This window comes from Tachyglossus aculeatus, chromosome 24 (genome assembly GCF_015852505.1).
Source record: "Tachyglossus aculeatus isolate mTacAcu1 chromosome 24, mTacAcu1.pri, whole genome shotgun sequence".
NCBI lineage: Eukaryota > Metazoa > Chordata > Mammalia > Monotremata > Tachyglossidae > Tachyglossus > Tachyglossus aculeatus.
Genome location: NC_052089.1, coordinates 10,999,122 through 11,020,465, shown reverse-complemented (window position 1 = coordinate 11,020,465; position 21,344 = coordinate 10,999,122). Strand labels below are relative to the sequence as shown.

Genomic DNA, 21,344 nt, shown 5'->3' with positions numbered 1-21,344 from the left:
CGGACAACAAAACAAAACAGGCAGATAGACAGTGAGCAGCATAAAGTAACTTCTCAATATGTATCATAATTAATTTTATATACTCCTCATTTTTCCACTTATTCATGTATTTGCCCATAATCTTGCCATTACATTACCAGTTTTATATTGGTTTTTCCTCCTGCTCCCACCATTTGTACACCATTTGGGGTCATGCATAAACTGACTAACTGAGCCCCCTCCTTCCTCTCCCCATCCTCCCCGCCTTACCTCCTTCCCCTCCCCACATCACCTGTATATATATTTGTACATATTTATTACTCTATTTTACTTGTACATATTTACCATTCTATTTATTTTATTTTGTTGATATGTTTTGTTTTGCTGTCTGTCTCCCCCTTCTAGACTGTAAGCCAGCTGCTGGGTAGGGACCGTCTCTATATGTTGCCAACTTGTACTCCCCAAGCGCTTAGTCCAGTGCTCTGCACACAGTAAGCGCTCAATAAATATGATTGAATGAATGAATGAATGTTTCCCACCATTATTAGACTGTAAATTCCTTCAGGGAAGCAACTTTGTCTTTCACTTATACTGTACTCTCCCAAGCCTATAGTGCAATGCTCTGCACAATGCGAGCACTAAAGAAAGACCATGGATTGATGGATTGATTGAGTTTGAATCATATCTTCAGGTCTGACAGAGTGTTCCGCTCAGGTCTTGTCCGGTAATAATAATAATAATAATAATAATACTTGTGGTGTTTAAGGGCTTACTTTGTGCCAGGTACTCTCCTAAGTACTGGGGTGGATACAAGCAAATTGGGTTGGACACAGTCCCTGCCCCACGTGGGGCTCACAATCTCAATCCCCATTTTACAGATGAGGGGACTGAGTCACCGAGAAGTGAAGTGACTCGTCCAAGGTCGCACGGCAGACAAGGGGTGGAGCCGGGATTAGAAAGCAGCTCCTTTTGAGTCCCAGGCCTGTGCTCTAGCCATTACGCTGTGCTTCAGCAGCACCACGCAGCCCCCGAGAAACGTTGGCCCTGGGCATTTAAGGAGCCAAGAAGTCCTATGGCAAGATAACTGCAGCAATGTGCTCCACGGATCTGCCCCATCCCCAAACAAGCTGACAACAACAATAATAATAATAATAATAATAATAATAATAATAATAATAAACCTGGGTTCTAATCCTAGCTCCACCACTTATAGGCTATGTGGCCTTGGGCTCAGTGGAAAAAGCCCGGGCTTTGGAGTCAGACGTCACGGGTTCAAATCCCAGCTCTGTCACCTGTCAGCTGGGTGACTTTGGGCAAGTCACTTAATTTCTCTGTGCCTCAGTTCCCTCAACTGTAAAATGGGGATTAAAACTGTGAGCCCCCCATGGGACAACATGATAACCTTGTAACCTCCCCAGAGCTTAGAACGGTGCTTTGCACATAGTAAGTGCTTAACAAATACCATCATCATCATCATTATTATTATTCTCTGGTCCTCAGTTACCTCATCCGTAAAATGGGGATTCAATCCTACTCTCTCCTACCCAGACAGCGATCCTCACTGGGGACAGGGACTGTGTTCAACCTGATAAAACTTGTATGTACCTCAATGCATAGAACAGTGCTTTGCACATAATAAGAGCTTATGTGAGCCCACTGTTGGGTAGGGACTGTCTCTATATGTTGCCAACTTGTACTTCCCAAGCGCTTAGTACAGTGCTCTGCACACAGTAAGCACTCAATAAATACGATTGATTGATTAACAAATGCCATCAACATTATTACTATGTGCTTACTATAGGCCAAGCACTGTATTAAGTCATGGGGTAGATTCAAGTTAATCAGAATCTACCTGGGGCTCACGGATTATGTAGGAAAGAAAACAGGTATTCATTCATTCGTATTTATTGAGCGCTTACTGCGTGCAGAGCACTGTACTAAGCGCTTGGGAAGTACTAGTCGGCAACATATAGAGATGGTCCCTACCCAACAACGGGCTCACAGTCTAGAAGGGGAAGACAACAAAACAAAACACGTAGACGGGTGTCAAATCTCCATTTTGTGGATGAGGGAACTGAGGCCCAGAGAATAATAATAATAATAATAATGGCATTTATTAAGCACTTACTACGTGCAAAGCACTGTTCTAAGCGCTGAGGAGGTTACAAGGTGATCAGGTTGTCCCACATGAGGCTCACAGTCTTAATCTCCATTTTACAGATGAGGGAACTGAGGCCCAGAGAAGTTAAGTGACCACAGCTGACAAGTGGTGGAGCCGGAATTTGAACCCAGGCCCTCTGACTCCCAAGCCCAAAATGGGGACTACAACTGTGAGCCCCATGTAGGACAGGGACTATGCCCAATCCAATTTGCTTGTATCCATCCCAGCGCTTAGTACAGTGTCTGGCACAGAGTAAGCGCTTAACGAATACCACCATTATTATCATTTTTCCCACTCAGCAGTTGATGATGGTGGCTTTTCAAAGTAGACATAAATTACAATTACTTTGTAAGAGACTTCTTGAAGATGCTAAAATCTGAAAGCAGGGGGAATGAAAAGTCTTCATTTCATGCTTCGGTCAAGAAGGTCCCAGTTGCAGAAAAATTAAGCATTCAAGCCAGATTTGAAAAGTTCCAGTTTAGAAACAGGCTAAACTGTCCACCCTCAAATAGCAAGCATTTTTCCCCCCTCTCTCCTTCACATGTTTTGAATCCTAATTTTTATCATCTTCTTCAGCAAAATTCTTGTGACAAAGTCTGAGTCCTGTGTTTAGGCCATCACAGTCTATTGCCATGGAAATACGTGTTCTGTCCCAAGTTTAGAATTGAATTTTCAGAATGGGTTCTTTTGGCACAAGGGGAAGAGAGAAGAAAAAGAAAAACCCGCAAAAACTTCGACTTTTGACAACTGGCAAACTGACAAAGAAAAATCAGAAAGAATATTTTTCTGGGTGACATCAGGCAGTTTCTTACACCTTCCTTAATAGAAAAAGATCCTCTCTTGAAAGAACAGTGACAGCTTAACATTCTTTCTGTTAAGGAAAAAATTTAACCTACTCTGAGATTTTATAAAGAAAGGTTACTGTGCTACAAAGAACACCTACTATTCTAGGTTTTAGACAACGATAGCTTCCTCAGACCCCTGAAACCAATTTAGGATAACCCCAATTTCTACATGAACCTTTACTGCCCTTTGGATAGAGAGGTCTGAGCTGACCTTTCTAAGTTTTTTTGTTTGTTTTTATGGTATTTGGCAAGCGCTTCCTATTTGCCAAAGCGCTGGAGTAGATACAAGCTAATCAGGTTGGACGGAGTCCATGTCCCACATGGGGCTCACAGACCTAATCTCCATTTCGCAAGAGCCCGGGCTCGGGAGTCAGAGGTCGTGGGTTCTAATCCCGGCTCCGCCACTTGTCGGCTGCGTGACCTTGGTCAATCCACTTAGCTTTTCTGTGCCTCGGTTGCCTCATCTGTAAAATGAGGATTAAGGCAGTGAGCCCGAGGTGGGACAGCCTGATTACCATGTATCTAATCCAGCGCTTAGAACAGAGCTTGGTATTTAGTAAGCGTTTAACAAATACATCATTATCATTATTATTACTATTATTCTTAAAGTTAAGTGACTTGTCCGGTGAATGAATGAATGAATGACTGCGGCAGATACAAAAATCCGTCTCCTTCTCCAACAAGTGCCAATCGTGGGTATCTCCATTACCAGGCGATCCACTGAAAGAGCCACAATCAGCTCTCCAAACACTCCTCTGTCGAAAAAAGCTCTCCACTGTGGGCAGGGAACATGCCTACTAACTCAGTAGCACTGTACTCTCCCAAGTGCTTAGTACAGTGCTCTACTCACAGTAGCACTCATTAAATACCCCTGATGATGATGCATAAAGGGAAGGAGAGCCCAGTTTTCCGTGCATAATATACATACCGGAACAAACGGAGGAGGCACCAGGAGGCTCGGGCTTTCAGTATTCCACGTTGGATCTTCCGGATTTGGAAAAAGAACATCTCTCACTACGGAAGAGAGAAAAACATTAGGACTCTAAGTGAAGCTCTTGCCCCTCTTAGCGCTGATCCAGTGCTTCCCCTGCCCTGCTTGGGCTATTACAGACCGGCTTTCGCCATCTTAATACTTCCCCGCTTGGGGTCAAAGGGTCTCTCGCACGCCTCATGAGAAACAAATCGGAACGAGGAGTTCCGGTGGGCTGGGATTTGACGGGAAGAGACGAGAGAGAGAGACATCTAACTCACCGCTGAGCAGCGAGAGGGAGTCGGGATCTGGGCTCAGTGTGGTATTCCCCAACAAGAGATCCCTGTGGAGGGCCTCGGCGACGAAATCCCGGAAGTCGCTGACCGTGTAAACCACGGCGGGTTTACCCTCGAGGCCCTCCAGGCCGTGGTTTTCCACCTTGTTGGAGTGGAGGTTAGTCCGGTCCCACGTGGCGTTGCTGAAGGTCTCGCCGTCAAACGTGACCGCGAAGCGGACGTCCACGCCACTGGGGCCAACGAGGAGGAAACAGGTTAGGGCCATGCAGGAAAGGAATTTTCAAAGCACACAGAGATGCCTCTTCGGCCTGGATTATGGACCTTCATACTCCTGAAGATGGGGTTATTCCCGATCGTTACTGCCAACCCTTTCCGAAGGAAGCTGGCTCTCGAGCCCGGCTTGGTGATGCGGTCATCGCACAGTAACAAGCCAACACATCACGGCCTTTTCCACGCCTGCGGGTCGGGAGGTTTTTATCCCTGGAGCTGCCGGAATAGTTGAACCAGGCAGAGAGTGGAACTGATCGGAGTGGCTGAAGAGGGCTATGAGATAGACGAAGCTGCTGTGCACACGCTAATCAGTAAATGCCCGTGGGCCAGATTCCCAAAGGCTGCTTGGCTTCGGGTCAGACGGCTGGAGCCGTTTTTCTTTACCGCCTTGAGCGTGTCCTACGGTTGCTTAATTGATAAACTTTCTTTCCCAGATAGGGGAAGCAGTAAGGCCTGGGGCCTTACTGTTATATGTTGCCAACTTGTACTTCCCAAGCGCTTAGTACAGTGCTCTGCACACAGTAAGCGCTCAATAAATACGATTGATCGATTACCCTAGGGTTTAGAACAGGCTGGGGAAATACAAAGAGCATAATAAATATCATCACCTACTTAGAGTCGAGTGTAAAACAAGTTGGTTGGGACGTGCTGAATGAAGGTTTGGAAGTGGGACAAGCAAACGGAGGAAAAGGGTGGGGGAAAAAAGGGATGTAGTATCATTTGGAAACAAATGAAATAAAGTATGTTCTTCTGCTCCCACCACTGTCATATCCATCATTTCCCTCCCGACGCCCTCTGATTTTTGCCCATGAGCCAATATCAAACATGCAGAAAATGCTTTTTACCTGCCGCTTTCCTGAGGCGACCTAGAATTGAAAAGGAAATGTATTAAACGGTGCATCATTCTGTAGCTCTTTAAAGCATCCCTGGTGCTAGATCAAAGGGTCTTTCTGCTTTTCTTTGGAACTTTTCCGCTAGTTGAAGTGTCGCTGATAGAGATAAATTCCTGCCATTTACAGGGAAAAGCTGGGGGGAAGAGGAAGCATCCTATTGGAGAAAAGCACCTCCTGAGCTTTGTGTAGCAACACTCCTCAGAAACTCATAATCACCATTCACGGGGCCTGCCCTTTTGTAAAAAGGATCCATGCAAACCAAAAACCGGAGCCCTCTAATAGACGTCCCCCTTTCTTTAGCTATTCCTCTAACCAGACTACTTATTGCTCTTCTATTGAGTATTGAATGAAACATCTTAAACAACATTGCGCTGCCGATCGGTCGCTAAAGCCTGTTTCCTCTTCTGTAAAATGGGCCAACGAGGACCTAAACCTCAAGACCTCTGCTCCTAAAATCGTATCTGACAATGACAATCCTTTTGCAATTGAAAAATACTGGAAACGACATCTGTAAACGACCTGGGTCTCGTTACCTAAATGTCAGCACACGGATGTCTTTGTATCCAGGTAAGCCATCAAATGCAGTTTCAACCTGTTTTAAAAGGGAAAGAAAAAAACAACTTGGTATTTGGGTCTTTTTTTGGGAAACATGGAAAACACTGTGGGTTTCAGAAGCGGTCATGGATGTCCCCTGTTTCACACGGGATTATTTGGAAACAAACTCTGCTGCTGGTTTCTGTGTTTGTTATCTATACCTGTGTCCTCTGTTCTTCGGTACAGATAGGAGATGTTTGCATACGGAGCCTCCAAGAAGTGTGTAGACATTGGATTGGGGGGTGAGATGGGTGAGGTTTGATGGATACCCTGACAGAGCGACTCCACTGTTGTGAGTCCAACCGATTATCTAAACCCCAGCATTCAGAACAGTTCCTGGCACATAGTAAGTGCTTAACAAATACCATTTTTTTTAAATAAAGTAACCTGTCCGATTCTGTGACTCAGCCAGCCGACCGGTTTACGTGGTCCCGTTTCTAAGGGAAAAAGATACCGAGCCCTTTTTAACCTGACATGTAAATTGGCAGGACCATCAGGGATTTTTAGACTGTGAGCCCACTGTTGGGTAGGGACTGTCTCTATATGTTGCCAATTTGTACTTCCCAAGCACTTAGTACTGCACACAGTAGGCGCTCAATAAATACGATTGATGATGATGATCTGAAAGAAATCAGTCTGGGCGTAAAAGAAATCGGGCGGTCGGCAAGAAAGAACCTTGACTAAAAATTCCATGCCATCAAAGATCCATTCGGATGCCAGGTCCCATAAGGTGTTTCTTCCACATACCACACAATGCCGCTCCTTGGCCACACAGCTGGGAAAATTGAGAGTCTAGCCAAAGCTGGCCACCTCGGGTGGGTAAGGTGATGCTCTTTGGCTGCTGAACGTACATTAATTTTCCATCTGGACCCAGGGGCTGGCAGAAGATGTTGGGCCAGGTGATGGAATCAACAAAGACTGCCAGGGAGAGTCGGGTCAACTGAGAATGGAAAAGGCTTCAATTTGGAGGATTGGGAATCTTTCGGCCGGAGGGGCAGGATAGAAGGTGGACGTTCTGAGCAAGCGCACACAGCTGAGCATGAAGTGTGGTGGATTTTTTTTCCAAATGGCATTTTTTAAGCACCTACTATGTGCCAAGCGACGTACTGAGCACTGGATCTGGAGTGCGGAGTCACATTTCTCTGGGGGAAACCTTACCCTTCGGGGAAATGGAACCTAAACTGGATTTGTCATCTTCAGGTTCCTAACATAAATCAAATAAACCAGGCACCTAACATAAATCACCACTTGATCTTAATCAGAGGAATAGATGAATGTTCCTTGTAAAAGTTTAAGGAAATCTTTGTTCCGGTTTATCAAAAATATGGTTGTCCCTGGAGGTGTTGAAGAAGCTTACTAATTAATGTGTGATGCAAGATATCTTTCTATTTGCATAAGACTGTTAATGTTAGCAGATTTGCTAGTTGGTGAAAATTTGCCAAGTTGCTGTACCAGAACTGTTTGATAAAAAGAATTTGCATGTTCCCCACAGCACATGAGTACTCTTCTTATTTTTATGGCTGCTGCCGTGATGATGATGGGCATCTATTAATCTATTAGCTGCTCTATTAATTATAATTAATTATTATTATTATTATTATTCTGGTGACTTGACGCCTGTCCACATGTTTTGTTTTGTTGTCTGTCTCTCCCTTCTAGACTGTGAGCCTGTTGTTGGGTAGGGACCGTCTCTCTATGTTGCCAACTTGTACTTCCCAAGCGCTTAGTACAGTGCTCTGGCACACAGTAAGCGCCCAATAAATACAATGGAATGAATGAATGAATGTCTGCCCGAGAAGGTCCCCAAGAGGATGGAGGAGCCACGTAGCCTAGGGGAACAAACACGGGGCTGGAAGTCAGAGGACCTGGGTTCTAATTCCATCCCCACCGCTTGTCTGCTGTGTGACCTTGGGCAAGTCGCTTCACTTCTCTGGGCCGCAGTTTCCTCAGCTGTAAAACGGGGATTCAATCCCTGTTCTCCCTCCTACTTAGAGTGTGAGCCCCAAGTGGGACAGGGACTGTGTCTGCCCTGATTAAGTTACATCTGCCTCAGTGCTTAGGACAGCGCTGGACACATAGTAAGTGCTGCTAAACAAATTTCAAATTAATTAAGTGCTTACTATGTGCAAAGCACTGTTCTAAGCGCTGGGGAGGTTACAAGGTGATCAGGTTGTCCCACTTTTACAGATTCCCATTTTCCAGATGAGGTCACTGAGGCCCAGAGAAGTGAAGTGACTTGCCCAAAGTCACCCAGCTGGCAATTGGCAGAGCCGGGATTTGAACCCCTGACCTCGGACCCCAAAGCCCGGGCTCTTTCCACTGAGCCACCCCAGCTCTGCCTCTGGATTTCTGGGGGAGGCGGGGGAACGTCACCAAACCTGACAACTTCCTCAGGTTCTTTCACCTTGGAAGAAGTCCTTCAGATGGCCGGGAGGCCCTCACCTGGGCGATAAACTGCTCCGAGAGGTGCTGCTCTTGGACACCGGCCGGGTCACTCAGGGCCTCGGCGAACTGCGGCCCAGAAAGGTGGATACTAAATTCCACAACCTGCTCGGCCGTCAGCTTGGTGGGCTTCTCGGTCACATCGCCAATCTCGTTGGGAATCTGCGTTAAAAATGAGACAGAAATCCATTTGTAGCCAGCTTGCAAATTCTCACCTCTCCCTACTCATTAATTCATTCAATCGTATTAACTGAGCGCTTACTGAGTGCAGAGCACCGTACTAAGCGCTTGGGAAGTACAAGTTGGCAACATATAAAGCAATTTGCAAATTCTCACCTCTCCCTATTCATTCAATCATATTTATTGAGCGCTTACTGAGTGCAGAGCATTGTACTAAGCGCTTCAGAAGTACAAGTTGGCAACATATAAAGCTGGTCCCTACCCGACAACGGGCTCACAGTCTAGAAGGGGGAGACGGACAACAAAACAACAACACTACAAAATGAGCTTCTCACCACAGCAACCTGGATTTATATAACGACCATCACCGTGGTATTCGTTAAGTGCCGAGTAGGGGCCGAGCACTGCACTAAACGCTGGGGTAGATGCAAGACGATCGGGTCTCACGGGGGCTCGCATTCTAAGTAGCAGGGAGAACACGCTTTGAATCCCTATTTCGCCGATGAGGGAACTGTGGCACAGAGAAGTTGAATGACTCGCCCAAGGTCATACAGCAAGTAAGTGGTGGAGTCGGGATTAGAACCCAGGCCCTCCGCCTCCCAAGCCAGTGCTCTTTCCCCTAGGTCAGATCAGTCATTCCTCTCTACGTCATTCTTGTTTGAGAGGTTGAAACCCGTCATTGGGTAGGGACTGTCTCTATATGTTGCCGACTTGTACTTCCCAAGCGCTTAGTACAGTGCTCTGCACACAGTAAGCACTCAATAAGTACGATTGAATGGATTATTTTTACCATTTTGGGGGGCAGAAACTGAGGCTCAGAGGTATGAATCTGTCCCACACCATTACACCACCTGACCCGGGATTCTTCATCCAATAGTGGCCCCAGGATGCTTTTTTTTTTTTACGGCGTTTCATTCAATGGTATTTATTGAGTGCTTACTGTGTGCAGAGCACTGTAATAATAATGATGGCATTTATTAAGCTCTTACTATGTGCAAAGCACTGGTCTAAGCGCTGGGGAGGTTACAAGGCTGTCCCACGGGGGGCTCACAGTCTTAATCCCCATTTTCCAGATGAGGGAACTGAGGCACAGAGAAGTGAAGTTACTTGCCCAAAGGCACACGGCCGATAATTGGCGGAGCCGGGATTTGAACCCATGACCTCGGACTCCAAAGCCCGGGCTCTTTCCACTGAACTATGGTGCTTCTCTACTGTACTATTTGTTAAGTACCTGCTATGTGTCCAACACTGTTCTACACGTTGGGGTACTACATAGGGCTCACAGTCTAAGTAGAAGGGAGAACAGGATGCTTGGAGGAAATGTGTGGTGGCTTTATTACTCTATTTATTTATTTTACTTGTACTTATTCTATTTTCTTTTGTTAACATGTTTTGTTTTGTTCTCTGTCTCCCCCTTCTAGACTGTGAGCCCGCCGTTGGGTAGGGACCGTCTCTAGATGTTGCCAACTTGTCCTTCCCAAGCGCTTAGTCCGGTGCTCTGCACACAGTAAGCGCTCGATAAATACGATTGAATGAATGAATGAATGAATGGCTTCCCTTCTGGACAGCCAACCCGCCAAACTTTCCTCCCTACCAATCGATCAATCGATCGATCGTAATTATTAAGCACTTAGTGTGTCTTCTAGGTGCTTGGGAAGTACAGTGCAACAACGTAACAGACTTCGTAGACAGTCAATCAATCAATCATATTTATTGAGCGCTTACTGTGTGCAGAGCACTGTACTAAGCGCTTGGAAAGTACAAGTTGGCAACATATAGAGACAGTCCCTACCCACAACCCATTAATCAATCAACACTATTTATTGGGATCTAAATAGCGTATATATGCATATATGTTTGTACATATTTATTACTCTATTTATCTTCCTTGTACATATCTATTCTATTTATTTTATTTTGTTAGTATGTTTGGTTTTGTTCTCTGTCTCCCCCTTCTAGACTGTGAGCCCACTGTTGGGTAGGGACCGTCTCTAGATGTTGCCAACTTGGACTTCCCAAGCGCTTAGTCCAGTGCTCTGCACACAGTAAGCGCTCAATAAATACGATTGACTGGGAAGCAGCACGGCAGAGCAGACAGAGCAGGAACCTGAGAGTCAGAGGGTCATGGCTTCTAATCCCGGCTCCGCCACTTGTCTGCTGTGTGGCCTTGGGCCAGTCACTTCCCTTCTCTGGGCCTCAGTTCCTTCATCTGTAAAATGGGGATTGAGACTGTGAGCCCTACGCGGGATAGGGACTGTGTCCAACCAGATTGGCTTGTATCCAGCGCTTAGTACAGTGCCTGGCACATAGCAAATACCATTATTATCATTATTATTATTATTATTATGTGCTTTTTCTCTGCACGGTAGTAAAGGTTTGGGAAATGGAGTACGACAGAGTTAGTAGACCCGACTCCTCCCTTCGAGGACCTAACGATCCAGCTGAGGAGGCGAATTACAGGTAGGGGTAAGCGACAGAGTCTTAAGGTACATATGGGGCAGAACTTACATGCTTATATGTTGCCAACTTGTACTTCCCAAGCGCTTAGTACAGTGCTCTGCACACAGTAAGTGCTCAATAAATATGATTGATTGATTGATTAGGGAATCCCTCTAGACTATCGTGGGCTGGGAATGTGTCTGTTATTGCATTGTACCCTCCCGATCGCTTAGTACAGTGCTCTGCACACAGCACGCGCTCAATAAATACCATTGATTGATTAATGAATTATGGATCCGGATGTAAGTGCTGGGGAGCGGAGGGAAGGGTGAAAAAAGGGAACAAGTCAGGGTGGTACAGAATGGAGTGGGAGAAGAGGAAATGAGGGTCTAGATGGGGAAGGCCTCTTGGAGGAGATGAGGCTTTGAACGCGGGGAGAGCGATCATCTGATGGGAATGAAGAAGAAGCAGCGTGGCTCAGTGGAAAGAGCTCGGGCTTGGGAGTCAGAGGTCATGGGTTCTAATTCCGGCTCCGCCACTTATCGGTTGTGTGACTTTGGGCAAGTCGCTTCACTTCTCTGTTACCTCATCTGTAAAATGGGGATTAAGACTGTGAGCCCCGCGTGAGACAATCTGATCACCTTGTATCCCCCCCAGCGCTTAGAACAGTGCTCTGCACATAGTAAGCGCTTAGCAAATACCATCATTATTATTATTAATGAAGAAGGAGGGCATTCCAGGCCAGAGGTAGAGCCCAGGGGGAAAGTCTGAGGACAGACAGCTCCCTGGAGGGGTGGGCTGGTGCTCCTTTCTGGGGAGCCATGAGATGAGTAACCAGCTGGAGGGCTGGAAAGGTGGAAAACAAAACAGACTCTGGCGACCTCAGTGTCCTGGAGAGAAGCTTCAGCAACATGTGGCTGCCAGTGATGCCTTGGGAAGGGAACATAAAAACACATGGAAACCATGCCCGAAAAAGAAAAAGTTACTGGTTTCTCTTGAGGAAATATTGGCTCTGGCCAGAAAACAGGCCCCCCCGCTACCCAAGGGAGGAGACGAGAAACATGTGGAGACTATAGGGTGGCCCATTTCAACTCTTGTCAGAATCGTATTGCCTTAAATGGGGCTTGGATGAAACGGGTTCTCCTCATCGGATGAAACTCTCCATCCCCCAGGCCTCCTTCTTGTCCCACACAGTCCTCGATTACCTTGTATCTACCTCCGTGCTTAGAACAGTGCCGGGCCTCCAGTAAGCACTTAACAAATACCATTAAGAAAGAACGACAGTATATCAATGTACGTTCCAGCCGTTGCCATAGAAAGACAGAATCCTGGATGGGTCTTTATAAGGGACTTCCCTTCTTTCAGAGCCAGGTGGACACAAGAGCAAAATTTCACCCATTGCTGAAGTCTTCTTCTCCCTGCCCTCCCTCCTCACACAGCACTTTTTAAAAAATTAAAAAACAATTAAAAAACCCTCCTTCGATGTGGCACTCCAGCAGATACCTCCCTCCTTACTTAGCTCCACTCTTCTGCTATCCTGCGGCGCTCACATTTCATTTCTCTCAAGCCATCTTACTCATTGTGCCGCCTCCTCATCTCTCCCACCGCTGACCTCTTGCTCACATTCTCCTATCGGACTGGAGCTTCCTTCCCTTCGCATCTGGCGGCCCGCTGCTCTTCCCATCTCAAAAATCTTTCTGAAACCACATCTCCTTCAAGACACCCTCTTGGATTAATCTCTCATCTCTCCACCCCATCTGCCCCTCCACTGGCACTTCAGCACTTCTGTCTCATCTAAATGTTTGGATATGTGCATGTTTTTGTAGACTATCGCTTCTTCCTACCTGTAATTTAGTGACGGTTTTCCCCGCCGGATTAAAAGCTCCTTGAGGACAGGGATCCGCGTCTACCAACTCTGTTGTGTCCAGTGCTCTGCGCACAATAGCTGCTCAGTAAACACTATTGATTGATTACTCCGGGTGTATGGGTGGAAGCAGATAAAATAGCAATCGACAAAACTCCCCATCAAGACGACTGGCCCACGGGAGAGCTCAGAAACAGTCTTGGGGGATAAGAAGTTTCAAAATTCGGAGGGAAAGCCTGACATTGGGGTTGGGGAGAATCAAGGAGATGAAAATAGACTGCGAGCCCACTGTTGGGTAGGGACTGTCTCTATATGTTGCCGACTTGTACTTGCCAAGCACTTAGTACAGTGCTCTGCACACAGTAGGGGCTCAATAAATATGATTGAATGAATGAGAAAACATTGCAAAATGCTGACCTGCTTCTCTGAACCCAGAGAAAATACCTGGGAGCTGGCCAGCTGTTTCCGCGCAACAGCTGGACGTAAAAGGTCAAGACTTGTTACAAGATTTCAGGAATCGGTCTCTTCACCTCCAATTTTTAAAAGTCCATACGAAGGAAGAAATGGGGCCAAGTTCTCCTGCCATTCAGCCGAAACAATCAGAAATGGTAAAGGGAGAAGGAAATTGAAAGCTTTCTCGGGTTCTAGAACCATTTCTTCGGCGGTTTCCTCCAGGACATCAGTTGTCTGTCTCCCTCTTCTAGACTCCAAGCCCGTTGTTGGGTCGGGATTGTATCCGTCTTTTGCCGAATTGTACTTTCCAAGCACTTAGAACAGTGCGGTGCACATAGTAAGCGCTCAATAAATACAATGAATGAATTAGGGAAGCAGCGTGGCTCAGTGGAAAGAGCCCGGGCAGAGGTCACGGGTTCTAATCCCAGCTCCGCTGCTTGTCAGCTGTGTGACTCTGGGCAAGTCACTTCACTTCTCTGTGCCTCAGTGACCTCATCTGTAAAATGGGGATTAGGACTGTGAGCCCCCCGTGGGACAACCTGATCACCTTATATCCTCCCCAGTGCTTAGAACAGTGCTTTGCACATAGTAAGCGCTTAACAAATGCCATTATTATTATTATTATTAACGAATGAATATTTATTGAGCATTCACTTTATGCAAAGCACTGTATTAAGTGCTTGGGAGAGTACAAGCTGCTTCGAGATGCAGCATGGCTCAGTGGAATAGAGCCCGGGCTTTGGAGTCCGAGGACAGGGGTTCAAATCCCGGCTCTGCCAATTGCCAGCTGCGTGACTTTGGGCAAGTCACGTCACTTCTCTGGGCCTCAGTTCCCTCATCTGTCAAATGGGGGTGAAGACTCTGAGCCCCCCGTGGGACAACCCGATCACCTTGTAACCTCCCCAGCGCTTAGTGTTCTAAGTTCTGCACACAGTAAGCGCTTAATAAATGCCATCATTATTATTATTGCAAAATAACAATAAACACATTCCCTGCCCACAGTGAACTTAGAGTCTAGGAGGGGGGACAGGCATTAATATAAATAAATAATGACCAAGTTCAGTCCCATAGTACTGGTCTCAAGGCAGAATTCCACCAGCTCTGACCCCTCTTTTCTCCTACTCCCACTCCCGTCTGCAGCGCCTATTCATTTCTATCTGAATCCTTTAAACACTTGATATTCACCCCACCCTCAGCCCCACAGCACTTACATCACAGAATCATTTTATGAAATGGTATCTGTTAAGCGCCATGCATCAAGCACAGTCCTAAGGGCTAAGAGTAAGTACAAGCTTATCAGATTGGACACAGTCCCTGTCCCACATGAGGCGCACAGTCCAAGTTGGAGGAGCCGATATAAATGAGTTTATATTAGCATCCGTCACCCCCCAAACGTGTCTATCAACTCCGCTGTACTGTATTCCCCCGAGTGCTTCTAGAAGAGTGCTCTGCACACAATAAGCACCCAATAATCGATCAATCGATCGGTATAAGGGGGTAGCGGAGAAGAGTACTTACGCTTTCATCTGTTCTCTCCGACCTGCGATCTGAGGCACCTTCGATGAAGACCTCTTCCGGAGGCAGGACAATGGCCCGAGCATCTGTGCGGACAAAGCAGAAAGGTTCTCAGATTTTGATTTATTCAATCGTATTTATTGAGCGCTTACTGTGTGCACAGCACTGTACTAAGCGCTTGGGAAGTACAAGTTGGCAACCTATAGAGATGGTCCCTTCCCAACAGTGGGCTCACAGTCTAGAAGGGGGAGACAGACAACAAAACAAAACATATTAACAAAATAAAATAAACAGAATAAGTACGTACAAATAAAACAGAGTGATAAATACATACAAACATATATATATATATATATATATATATATATATATATATATATATACAGGTATATATTTTGATGAAACGCTGCCCTGTCCATTCATTCATTCATTCAATCGTATTTATTGAGCGCTTACTGTGTGCAGAGCACTGTACTAAGCACTTGGGAAGTACAAGTTGGCAACATATAGAAACGGTCCCTACCCAACAACGGGCTCACAGTCTAGAAGGGGGAGACAGAGAACAAAACAAAACATATTAACGAAATAAAATAAGTAGACTAACTATGTACAAGTAAAATAAATAAATAGAGTAATAGTCTACATACTATTAGAGCACATCGAAGCTTTCAGCCCTGTCGTGGCCACATTCATTCAATCAATCAATCATATTTATTGAGCGCTTACTGTGTGCAGAGCACTGTACAAAGTGCTTGGGAAGTATAAGTTGGCAACATATAGAGATGGTCCCTACCCAACAGTGGGCTCACAGTCTAGAAGGGGGAGACAGAGAACAAAACAAAACATATTAACAAAATAAAATAAATAGAATAGATATGTACAAGTAAAATAAATAGAGTAATAAATATGTACAAACATAGATACATTCCACAAACATAGGGCAGCCTTGCAAATAGCCATTGGTCCAATATCCTGGGAAGAAGGCATCATGTTATACCTTGGGCACACAGTGCAGGATATGGATATCTTGTACTTCCCAAGCGTTTAGTCCAGTGCTCTGCACACAGTAAGCGCTCAATAAATACGATTGAATGAATGAATGAATATGGGATGAATTCATCTCACCGCACACAGTTTCTGTGCAGGGAAAACTGGCTGGTAAGAGGTCTGTGCTTAGCTGCAAGGAGGGCTTACAACGAGCATCGTCAGTCGAGCTCACTGTGGTAAGGGAATGTGTCTGTTTACTGTTGTACTGTATCGATTCGTTCTTTCAATCGTATTTATTGAGCGCTTACTGTGTGCAGAGCACTGGACTAAGCGCTTGGGAAGTACAAATCGGCAACATATAGAGACGGTCCCTCCCAACAACTGGCTCATGGTCTAGAATTTATTACTCTATTTATTTATTTATTTTACTTGTCTATTCTATTTTATTTAGTATGTCTGGTTTTGTTCTCTGTCTCCCCCTTTTAGACTGTGAGCCCACTGTTGGGTAGGGACTGTCTCTATGTGTTGCCAACTTGTACTTCCCAAGTGCTTAGTACAGTGCTCTGCACACAGTAAGCGCTCAATAAATATGATTGATTGATTGATAGAAGGGGGAGGCAGACAACAGAACAAAACAAGTACTCTGTACTCTCCCAAGTGCTTACTACAGTGCTTTGCACACCAGTAAGCAGTCAATAAATACGTCTGAATGAACGCATGATTGAAACCACGAGAGAAGGGGGAAGCAGAGAGACGTGCCAACGTACCTCGTAATGTGGTGTCTTCACTGGCAGGAGCCGACGGACCAGAGCTAGAGGAGAAACGGAGCAGCGGGGTTAAATGAGAGATCGGGAACACGCTGCCATCACTGATCACGAAGGGCCCGGACTTGGAATGGAACCTGCCTGGGCTGTCCTCCTGCTAGACTGGATGGGCCAGATTGAATTTTGAACTTGAACAGACTGAACTTTGGGGGTCCCCCCAATCGTCACGGTCCTCGGTCCAGATTTAAACCCCGTCAGGGAGGCAAAAGAGCTGTTAGAAATGCAGGAATCAGAGAAGGGGATTACCTAATCATAGACTGCACCCTATCTTAAAGAGGAAAAATGGGAGAATCTTGGACTACGAATTTGATGCAGAAGACCAACCGAGACACCACTGCCCTTCTAGACTTTAAGCTTGTTACGGGCAGGGAACGTGTCTGCTAATTCTGTTGTATTGGACTCTCCCAAGTGCTTATTATAGTGTGAGCCCACTGTTGGGTAGGGACTGTCTCTATATGTTGCCAACTTGTACTTCCCAAGCACTTAGTACAGTGCTCTGTACACAGTAAGCACTCAATAAATACGATTGATTGATTGATTGATTGCTCTGCACACAGTAAGCACTGAAGAAATACCACTGATTGATTGATTGTTCTTTCTATTAGACTATTTAGCTAATGTTTCAGACATCTATGAATCTCACTCTCTCCAGTAACTGCTCCCACACCTACACTTTACACTCATATGCAACTGCTCCGGTTAACGGGACTCAAAAATGCATGTATCCCCCATACGTGATCAGTTCATTAACACAAACAATAATCTTAATAAATTCTTCATTCAGGCACTCATCACCCGTAATACACACCTCTAAAGACTGCATATTTAAAACTGGAAGCAACCTTTTCAAACTGTCCAAAGGGAAAAAAATATTCTACAAAAAAATCATTCAGCAGTTAATGAACTGAGGACAATTACGGAAGGGGTTACCTCGTTCTTACTGATAATACTTTCAAAAGAAAAACAGAACTGGCTTCTAATCAGTCTCACAATCTAAAGGAATGAGGACATTTTGATTAATCAAATCATGTATATATGTTTGTACGTATTTATTACTCTATTTATTTTACTTGTACATATCTATTCTATTTATTTTATTTGGTTAATATGTTTTGTTTTGTTCTCTGTCTCCCCCTTCTAGACTGTGAGCCCACTGTTGGGTAGGGACCGTCTCTATATGTTGCCGACTTGGACTTCCCAAGCGCTTAGTACAGTGCTCTGCACACAGTAAACGCTCAATATGATTGATTGATCAGTCCTCTGATCCCAATTCTTTTCATTCATCCTGTAGTCAGTTTGCACCCCAAGACTTTAATTCAGAAACTCTCTCCTGCGAATTTTAAAATGTTAATCTTTTTTTTTTTTGGATTTCTAATCAATGTTCCTACCAAATGCTAGCATCATCAAAGATTCTTTCTCTTATTTCGTGAAGGGATTTCCAGATACAGCTCGATGAAAACGAACAGAATGTCCAAAGGATATTCTGGGGGATTGCTGAATAATTGAAAAAGCGAGTATGGTATAAAGCGCTGCATATGAAATGATCTTCAGGAACCGACCAATCTTGAATTCATTCATTCTTTCATTCAATCGTATTTATTGAGTGCTTACTGTGTGCAGAGCACTGTACTAAGTGCTTGGGAAGTACAAGTTGGCAACATCTAGAGACGGTCCCTACCCAACAGTGGGCTCACAGTCTAGAAGGGGGAGACAGAGAACAAAACCAAACATACCAACAAAATAAAATAAATAGAATAGATATGCACAAGATAAATAAATAAATAGAGTAATAAATCTGTACAAGTATATATACATATATATACAGGTGCTGTGGGGAAGGGAAGGAGGTAAGATGGGGGGGGAGAGGGGGACGAGGGGGAGTGAAGGCGGCGGTAAACCAGGGGGAAACCGATCACTCACCTGCTTGTGGTTTCCCTTGTGGAAGAGAGTCTCTGTGGACCAAAAAAAAGAAGACAATAATGAAATAAAAGTTGGCTATTTTCACAGTACTTAAAGCCACAACCCAACTCCTAACGACGATGATAACAATAGCAACTGCGGTATTTGTGGAACGCTTATCATGTTTCTAGAGCTACACTAAGTGCTGGGGTAAAATACAAGCTATTCACAGCTGAAACACAGTCCCTATCCCACACGGGGCTCACGGTCTAAGTAGAAGGGAGACCAGGGATTGAATCCCATTTTACAGATGAAGAAACTGAGGCATCGAGATGTTAGTGTTAATGTTATGTTAATATGTTTGGTTTTGTTCTCTGTCTCCCCCTTCTAATAATAATAATAATTCTAGACTGTGAGCCCACTGTTGGGTAGGGACTGTCTCTATATGTTGCCAACTTGTCCTTCCCAAGCACTTAGTACAGTGCTCTGCACACAGTAAGTGCTCAATAAATATGACTGATTGATTGATTGAGTCGCCCGAGGTCACATAGCAGACGGGTGGTGGAGTCAGGATTTGAACCCACGTCCTCCAACTAGGCCTTGCTGCTTCTCAGAGACGGAGACTCTTCCAGGGCTTAGAACAGTGATTTGCACATAGTAAGTGCTTAAAAATGCTATCATTATTATTATTATTATTATTATTATTATTATTATTATTATTCTCAGGGATACAGACCCCAGGCCATGACCTCTGAGGAAGAATTCTGTCACATATTTTAGTGATCGATTTTAATAATAGGATTTGACTTGGGAGAATTGTTCCAATCATACATATCTATTCTATTTATTTTATTTTGTTAACATGTTTGGTTTTGTTCTCTGTCTCCCCCTTCTAGACTGTGAGCCCACTGTTGGGTAGGGACCGTCTCGATATGTTGCCAACTTGTACTTCCCAAGCGCTTAGTACAGTGCTCTGCACACAGTAAGCGCTCAGTAAATACGATTGATGATGATGATGAAATACGATTGAATGAATGAATGAATGAATGAATGAGAACTTCCTAGATATACCATCACAGTACATTCATTACATAATCTCAAACACCTCCGCTACATTGAAAACTCCTTTAGGGCAAGGATCACGTTTACTAACTCTCTTGTGCTCTCCTGAGCACTTACTACAGTGCTCAAGAAATACTATTGATTGATGTAATATGCCATTAATTCTGCACATAGTCAGTGCTCAGATAAGACTGGTTATACAATGAGCTATAACTACGATTGTGGCATTTATTAAGTGCTTACTAGATACTAGGCAGTAAGTATTTAATAAGGGCTTACTATAATAATAATAATAATAATAATTAATAATGGCATTTATTAAGCGCTTACTATAGAGAAGCAGTGTGGCTCAGTGGAAAAAGCCTGGGCTTTGGAGTCAGAGGTCATGGGTTCAAATTCCGGCTCCGCCAATTGTCAGCTGTGTGACTTTGGGCAAGTCGCTTCACTTCTCTGGGCCTCAGTGACCTCATCTGTAAAATGGGGATTAAAACTGTGAGCCCCCCATGGGACAACCTGATCACCTTGAAACCTTCCCAGCGCTTAGAACAGTGCTTTGCACATAGTAAACGCTTAATAAATGCCATCGTTATTATTATTATTATTCTCTGGGCCTCAGTGACCTCATCTGTAAAATGGGGATTAAAACTGTGAGCGCCCCATGGGACAACCTGATCACCTTGAAACCTTCCCAGCGCTTAGAACAGTGCTTTGCACATAGTAAGCGCTTAATAAATGCCATCGTTATTATTATTCTCTGGGCCTCAGTGACCTCATCTGTAAAACGGGGATTAAAACTGTGAGCCCCCCATGGGACAACCTGATCACCTTGAAACCTTCCCAGCACTTAGAACAGTGCTTTGCACATAGTAAGCGCTTAAAAAATACTATCATTATTATTATGTGGAAAGCACTGTTCTAAGCGCTGGGTTACAAGATACAATAATCCCCATTTTACAGATGAGGCAAGCTTAAGCGCTTAACAAATGCCATCATTTTTATTATTATTGCTACAATGTAACAGTCAATAGACCCCTTTCCCTGCCCACAAATGCTTCCAGTTGCTTTCGGTAGTTTCCTTGATTTTAGACTTACTGGGCCGACGTTGAGGCTTCTAAAGCAAGGATGGCAAGATCTACAGCCTGACAAATAAATACAAATTTTAAAAACTAGAAGGACTGGAGCTAATCCATTTCTCGTGTGGTTGAGGGGGACTAATTCTACTTGATTGGCTTTGGTCTTAAATCTCAGCAGGAGGCAGTCAGATGATCCTCTAATCCTCTCGTGGCCAGATGCACCCAAGATAACCCTCCCTGGGATATCACCACCAAAGGGGCCTTAAATCTGGTTTTTTTCAGCTGCTGTTGTTTTTTACCCAATCAATCAATCCATCAATCGTATTTATTGAGCGCTTACTGTGTGCAGAGCACTGTACTAAGCGCTTGGGAAGAACAAGTTGGCAACATATAGAGACAGTCCCTACCCAGACAAGGTCTATGTGGCACAAAGCGCTCATCCCACATTAGTTTGCTGAGGGTGTTTGTTTTGAGTGTAGAAACACGGACCAGACTGTAAGAGTGAAGTCTAGGAGCTGAAAATCAAAATAATCATCATCGCGGAAATTGTGAGCTCGCTGCTGGGAAACCACGACTTGGAAATTGGATTAACTAATTG

At 44.7% G+C, this 21,344-nt stretch overlaps 1 protein-coding gene across 1 annotated transcript in view; it reads right to left on the bottom strand.

Annotated features, from left to right (window-relative positions):
- IMPG2 (interphotoreceptor matrix proteoglycan 2) overlaps positions 1-21,344 on the bottom strand; it is a 54,925-nt gene that overhangs the window by 20,065 nt on the left and 13,516 nt on the right. The window contains exons 4-13 of the mRNA XM_038766151.1: positions 18,633-18,664; positions 16,656-16,699; positions 14,905-14,987; positions 8,451-8,612; positions 5,948-6,006; positions 5,367-5,387; positions 4,237-4,481; positions 3,914-3,999; positions 2,486-2,516; positions 980-1,023 (exon numbers count right to left, since the gene is read on the bottom strand). Coding sequence (XP_038622079.1) covers positions 980-1,023; positions 2,486-2,516; positions 3,914-3,999; positions 4,237-4,481; positions 5,367-5,387; positions 5,948-6,006; positions 8,451-8,612; positions 14,905-14,987; positions 16,656-16,699; positions 18,633-18,664 — 807 coding nt within the window. The remainder of the gene's footprint in view (positions 1-979; positions 1,024-2,485; positions 2,517-3,913; positions 4,000-4,236; positions 4,482-5,366; positions 5,388-5,947; positions 6,007-8,450; positions 8,613-14,904; positions 14,988-16,655; positions 16,700-18,632; positions 18,665-21,344) is intronic.